This window comes from Zeus faber (genome assembly GCF_960531495.2).
Source record: "Zeus faber genome assembly, chromosome: 5".
NCBI lineage: Eukaryota > Metazoa > Chordata > Actinopteri > Zeiformes > Zeidae > Zeus > Zeus faber.
The window spans coordinates 13,162,132-13,169,631 of record NC_137192.1 but is presented as its reverse complement, the minus strand read 5'-3'; the positions used below and the strand labels follow the sequence as shown (position 1 = coordinate 13,169,631).

The window sequence follows — 7,500 nt, the reverse complement described above, 5'->3', positions numbered from 1 at the left end:
AATATGCGTTCAAATTATCAACAAGGACAACATTTGGAAATCTTCCCAGAATGTGATCGGTCACACTGTGCTGAGGTCACCGTTTCTACATCACAGAACTAGGTATCAGTGATTGATTGACCCCCTTGCTGGCTGGTCGACATCTCACCCGTCTGCCTCTAATGTTTATTCCAAGGAAGGAAGGAAGGGGGGAGGAGGAGGAGGAGGAGGAGGAGGAGGAGGAGGAGTGCGCAAGAGAGTGGAAAAGCAGAGACTAGGACTCCTCCAATGCATTGTCAATGGCCGTCGTTCTATGTGAGGTTTGTGGAAATTCGGATAAGCGTTTAACACCAGATGAAATTATCAAGAAGGATAGAATTTGGAAATGGCTTCCCAGAATGTGGTCGCTCACGCTGTGCTGACATCACGCTCTCGACGTGGCAGAACAAAGTATTCCTTCTCTGTTGTGAGACAGAAAAACACGACCTGAGAGAAACCCAAATCCTCTTTGCAGCATGAAAAGGAAACAATCACAGCAACAGACACGCTACGCCACACAACTCAACACAACACAACACAACACTTTGAAGATAAAAGAGCGAGTTCAAGAGTTCAGTGGCTCTTTAAAGGTGTGGACATATTTCCCTTCATTATTTATTGACAATCTGCACCTTGAGTCTATTCTCTGCTCTTAGCCAACCAGCGTGCTCTTCTCACCACAACCCGGTGCTCCGGCGCCATTCTCCGGCTGAAAGTGCCTGGCGCTCAGAAACCATGAAACCCACGGACCCAAAACACTAATGAATTGTATTGGGGGCGGTCCAGACACGCTGTGGTCCAAGTTTGATTCGCAATGGCCCGTATCTCAACGTTTTTCTGAATGAGCGGAAGGAACCAGAAGTAGTGGAGCAGAGCGCATTGTGACATCATCACCCAACTTGGTATATTAAGGGGTGAGGCACAGTTTTTTTTTGTTCAGATTGTTCGTCCAAGTTTGATGAACATTGCACCACATCTGTAGGAGGAGTTAAGAAAAAAAAAGGCAACGTTTTTCTGGATAAGTGGAAGGAACCGATATAAGTGGAGCCGGGGCACCAGAAATGCGTCTCCGTATTACCAGCACTGCACGGAGGTTCACAAAAGACATCATTTAAATCTCACTATGAAAGATGCATCAATTTAGTGAACCATTGAAAGAGCAAACTAACTTCTCATACTAAATCATTTTGCACGTTGTTCAGGGACTTGGGCCTCATGCAAAAGACATTAAATAAATGCATCCAGTTCATGGAATCAGATATACAGTACTTTGTGTAACAGAAACATGGTTAACAGCAGTTCCCCAGAAGACATTCTTCTGTCAGGGTTCTCCTTTCACAGCAAACCAAGATGTGTTTCATATGATGTTGCAGGCTTTTTGCACAGTGTCACTACCATCGAGCTTTCCCAGAAAACGCAAATAACTTTTTCTTTTGTTTCTGCCTGCAAACTTTCCTTGAAGAACTTGCTCCGCGCAGGATCTGCGGCGAGCAACCAATACCGATTCACTTTCTGCCGACACACATTGCAATTTTCCGAGTTCCTGTGGAACGCAGCATCGATTCCTGCTGTCTCTCATCTCGATCTGATACAAACTTGGAGCCCTTTCTTAACTTTTGATTGTGTGGGCAAGACGTTGCGTGGAGCTCCGTGCAATGCTTTGCTCGCTCAAAGAGCAACCAATGCTCACCAATTGAGTTTAGAGCGCAGCGCACACCATGTCCTATGTGGAAACCCCTTCAGAGTCATACCCTGCACATATTTACCTAATTGGATTGAGATGTTAGAGCATTTTGCTCCACTACTTCCGTTCCATCCGCTCTCGTTGCGTTTTTTTTGCTAACTCTGGACAAAAACACCCGCCCTTTGTGCTGGATCCCTAAATATAATAATCATAAATTATATTTACCAACCAACCAGCGACAGGTATGCAGCCACCCTGACCCAATCACAGAGATCCAGGTCAAGTGTGGCTGCTCAAATCCTCCCATCCCCACATCACAAAAATAAAGCTGCAGGCAGCAATACATGGGGTCCAGTTGAGTCATTTTAGGTGCATATTACAGGTTTCCGAGGTTCCATAAAACACATAATTTTATCTCGACACCAAATCCAAATTTCGCAATTTGTCAAACTCAAATGTTAGGCCGGTTGAACATATATCATACAGTGTAGTATATAATCAAATTAACTTTCTATAAGATTATAGTTTTCAGGGTTTTGTGAAACGCAGCAGGAGTTACAGTTTTCCAAGTTTCCATTAAATGCAGCATTGGCTGAAGTTGTCTGTCTTTGTGTAGCAAATGCTCCACATTCCGAGAGACGAAACTTGGACTTATATAACTTTGGATGATGATGTCACAAAGCGCCCCGCTCCTCAAATAATCCAAATTTTGCCAACGTTCTTAGACTTCTGGTAAATTTGTAACAATTTCTGCTCCAAATGTACATTGACAGTATAATGATCAAACTCAAACAACAAGACGTCCCAGTTCTAACGGGACATCGGGTCTGTGCGTGCTGCAGTTGCCCTGTTTCAGATACTTTTAGCTGAAAAATGCCAAGAAGATGAATAATCATAGAATCATATCAAGAAATAATAAAAAAATTATACAAATAATAATAATAAAGAAATAATCATAAAAATTATAGTAGGCTAGACCCCTTATAATAAGTATAAGTCTCTATCTGATGAAATTCCTCACATATACGTATTTAAAACAAAGCCCTGACCCAAACTATAACCAGTCATTCAAAAGCTTCTGTATTTAGACATTTAAATTTCAATTATTAAAAAACATCATTATATTTTATGTGTAACATAAAAATATTATTTATGTCTCTAGTGTCTGGTAAGTTCCTGCTTATTTAAAGAACGCAATCGTTCAACGCCTTCTGAAAAAAATCTGTCCTTATATCCAAACTCCCTGGATAACTTTAGACCAATTTCCAAACTGCCCTTGCTCTCCACTGTTTTTTCTTTTTTTTTTTTTAAAGGGAATCTGACTCTTTGAGACGTTCAAGTAGCGATTTAGGGCAAACCCCAGCACAGAGGACTACACTGCTTTAAGTGATTCTTCTGCTCGATCGAAGTGCTGCATTCGACACTGTTGATCATTCTATGTCATTGGAATGTCTCCAGTTCAGTATTTTTTTTTTTAAGGTTTTATTCTTATTTACACGATGGATTTTTTTTTTGTGTGTTGTATTTGGCAAGTCACAGACTCTGTGAAGGTGACCTGTGGTGTACATCAGGGGTCTGTCCTCGGACCGCATCTGTTCTCTCTCTACCTGGTACCCCTGGGGCATGTCATCCGCAGGCATCACGTGAGCATCCATTCTTATGCGAAAGACACTCAAATGTACCTCCCTTTTTACTCCAATGAATTTGATCAAAGTAATACACTCAACGACAGCATCCTTGACCTCAAATGCTGGCCCAGAACTTTCTGCAACATAAATATTGATAAAACTAAGGTGAAACACCTCAAAACATCTGGGCTTTCTTGCCAAAAACATAGGCATACACACACATATCTATATATATATATATATATATATATATATTGTGTATATATATATATATATATATATACACTGTATATACACACAAAAATGTTGGGAATATGGGACTATATATATATATTTTTTTGTACTTGTACATTTCCTCCTGGCAGTGAATACATCTATCCTAGTACTGCTACAAAAAAATAAAAAATAAATTCATATATAAATATATAAATAAATAATAATTTTCATTTGTGTAGCACATTTCATACAGAATATAAAACATAAACACTCAACATAAAAATATCAAAATAATAATACGAATAAATAAAAATGAAAAATCTGTTTTTGGATCATCAATTTAGACCAAGACATTGAATGATTAATATCGTCAGTCATCATTAATGATCATAATAAAACCCTTTTGAAAATACATATTGTGTTGATTCGGGGCTGAATTGCTACAGGGTCTCATTCTGAACCACTTCACAATTATTATTCATAAATGTGGTTTATAATGGACATTTCATCCATACGTTGTTATTTTAACTGACCTTATAAACAAATAAAAAACTGCTTCAAAACACACAGGTATGCTCAAATAATGTTGCTGTCCGTGACCTCAGAAAGCAACGTGTCCAAAGCTGCTGTCGCGAAATGAAAGAAATCTGATTTAGAATGATCCAGAGATATCACACACACACACACACACGCACACACACACACACACACACACACACACACACACACACACACACACACACACACACACACACACACACACACACACACACACACACACACACACACACACACACACACACACACACACACAGTCTTTCCTTGGTTATAAAACACTCTCTTCTTTCTTTCCCTCTTAAGATAAACAGAACAAAGTCCTGGACTTCTGCAGTGGAGAAAAACAAGGAATTTAAAGCTGAATTTGAAATAAAAATATATATACTATGAGAAAGTGTAATCTGATAAAAACACACTGTGCTTTGCAGAGGAAGTGCGCATAACCGACGGACTCATTAACCAACGTCTCACCAATGAAAAAAACCATATATAGAAATAATAAATATATTTCTAACAATATATTGATGAAAATCATGGATTCCCACATGTGTTACTTCTTATGTCATTTTAGTTTGTGTCTCTTCCTCAACTGCACTGTGTTAAGTCTTATCTTATCTTATCTTGAATTCCCTGTGCAATAGTGGGAGGTTCCCTATGAATATAAATGTCCAGAATTGCACAGGATGCAGCTTTGAAAGTTATTTGGCAGAAGAAAAGCCCTTTTGTCGTCTGAAGGGTCCGTAATTGGTGTAATTTGGGACAAAATTGTTTTGGATTTCGCTTTATTCATCCTGCCGCGAAGGAACCATCTGAGCATCGATGAAAACAAAAGACGGGATTCAATCAACACAGGAAGATTAAATCCCCATTACCAGACCAAAATCTACAGACACTGAATATAATGAATGACATAATTGTATAGTGTATATCAAAGCAAAAACAAGATCATAGAATCATTTGGAAAAGTAGGTAGAGGTAGTTGGGTTATGAAGGCGGACTGATCCCCTTATGTCAATGGTTCTCAATCTGTGGTCTAGGGACCACCCCAGGGGTCCTTCCGGAGGTTCCAGGGGGCCCTAACTCAGCAAAATGATAAATAGTTCAAACTTTACACCATTATTTCATTTCCAAGACGTCCGAATCAACATGGAATCAGATCTATTTAATAACAATCAGATTCGATTCTATCCCAGAGACTACATCTGATCCAATGAGATCCATGGCCTCAATGCCAATCAAACGGAGGCTTCCTGATGTGAAAAAGGTTTGGGAGTCACTGGTCTCGGCCCAAGGAGCACAGGGGGTCATTCCATAGGCATAGTTTAACAGTTGCCTGGGGCCTCGTGCCCCAGGGGGCTTCGCCGATTTGTGTGGATTGGTATTTTTCGTAAAATGTTGTTTCCTTTGCCACTCACTCCAGGCATCAGCGCTGTGCGTCGCTGACGCTTGAGGAGAATGAGGAAAAAAAAGGCTCGTTGGAGATAACGTAGCGTCGTCCCACATTTTCTTTTTACTATTGAAATTGTATGAAATATTTTGTTTATATTCATTCAGGAGCTAGGAGACAGTCTACTGTAGGAGCTAGGAGGCAGTCTACTGTAGGAGCTAGGAGACAGTTAAGTAGCTAGGAGACAGGAGCGGGGAGGCATGAACATGCCAGCTTCCACGCTGTATTCCCGTCCGCTGGCACAGCCAGACGGGAAAAGACCGCTGTGTTGAAATCGTCATACATCACCTCCACAACCATATTTACTGCAGCTACAACGGCAACCGAAAAAGGCCCCCTCCATCTGCCTACTGGTGTGACTTGGGAGCTATTTGTGGACGCTGAACTACTGAAACAGGGTACCTGAGGAATGGCGGGGGGGAATCGTATGCTGGGGAGAAAGACAAAGAGGAGATTATCAACACCGTGGAACAATTTCGGCTATCTGACTCAACGGCGATGCGCAGGGCGGAGGTTTCATCCCAGGAAGGCTTTTCATCTCCGCTGTCGGATCTGAACTCGGAGGAGTTGGAGTACATGTCTACGGCGGCGGACGAGTCGACGGATCCAACGGACGCAGCTGGACAATCGGTATCCGTGAGGTACTATGACGGAAATGTTTTCATGGAGGACACTGTGCCGCAGACAACCAACGCAACCCAGAGAGGTGATTGGTGCAGGTGCAAAGCAATTTTCTTATGAGATTCCTTTGGACCTTGGTGAAAATCCACCTCCTTGTTTCCGACGGTGGTCCATCTATGACGGGGAAAGGTCTTTTCAAAATGGTGCCCGAGGAGCGGGAGGCAGGAGCGCCTCGCCCTCCTCCAGCGCGACGGCGCATGGCGGCGGAGCAGGGGACGCCTTCTGACGAGACGCTTTGCACTGCGGAAAAGAGGTCGCTGAATTTCTCACCGGCCGGAAGTCTCCCGAAAGCGGAGGAGTCGTCCTCATTTATGCAACACCCGGCGTTGATCGCCCATTTCCGTGTGATATCCCGAGCCGCCTTAACGAGCGTAATCTGCAAATGCAGGGCGCGAATGTTGGAGACCTGCTCCATAAAGCGAATGCATTTGGGGGCTAATTTGGATTTATTCCTGTCTGATGTAAACCGGGGAAGCTACACTTTCCTGCTCTGCGCGACGTCCTCGCAAACGCAACCTCACCATCAGCGACGGGGGCATTGCCGAAAAGTCTGAGAGACAACTTCAAGACGCGTTTTTGACTTTTGCTCTCAAAATCCCAAGCGAGGTGCTCCAATTGGCGCGCGATCCAATCAGCGTCACATTCCCAGCCGAAGCGAAGGCTCCGCTGCCCGGGACAGACGAGGGCACATTCCCGCTGAAAGCCAAATTCAGTGAGGGAGAACTGTGGGGATTTTTGTTGGGCTCGCTCTGCACAGCGGTTCAACAACTGCCACAAACCCGACATTTATTTTTTGACGATGTTTGGATGTGCCGATTTAGTGTATGTGAGTCAGGATTTTCCACCAGGAATTCGATGAAGAATCCAATATCCTCAAATAGCTTAACCTGAGGGGCCACATTAGGAAAATGGCCATGGGCCAGTTGATAAAAAGACATGAAGTGAATGATACTTGATCATGTCTCTCTTTGATTGGCTTTATTTTCACAAAGCGTATCAAAGGGTAACAACAACCGCAGTCTTTTTATGGCTTGGCCTTCCATTCATATTGTGGCCATGGTTCATTTATTAAATGAAATGCAATTGCCGCATTTTTCTGTTTATTGAACTATTCTGTATAATTTGCAATTTGCTCATTCATCACAAACAACTGTTTCCATTAAAGCAACTTCAGTACATAAGCAGCTGTTTGCTTTCTGTCTGTTTAGCTATCAAGTTAGAGACAGCTGAAACACACACACACACACACACACACACACACACACACA

At 42.3% G+C, this 7,500-nt stretch overlaps 1 protein-coding gene across 1 annotated transcript in view; it reads left to right on the top strand.

Annotated features, from left to right (window-relative positions):
• Nucleotides 1–6,049: 6,049 nt before the first annotated feature.
• LOC307230535 (gamma-glutamyl hydrolase) overlaps nt 6,050–7,500 on the top strand; it is a gene marked incomplete at both ends in the record, with an annotated part of 21,705 nt that continues 20,254 nt past the window's right edge. The window contains one exon of the mRNA XM_080000971.1: nt 6,050–6,257. Within this exon, the coding sequence (XP_079857097.1) occupies nt 6,050–6,257 (208 nt within the window). The remainder of the gene's footprint in view (nt 6,258–7,500) is intronic.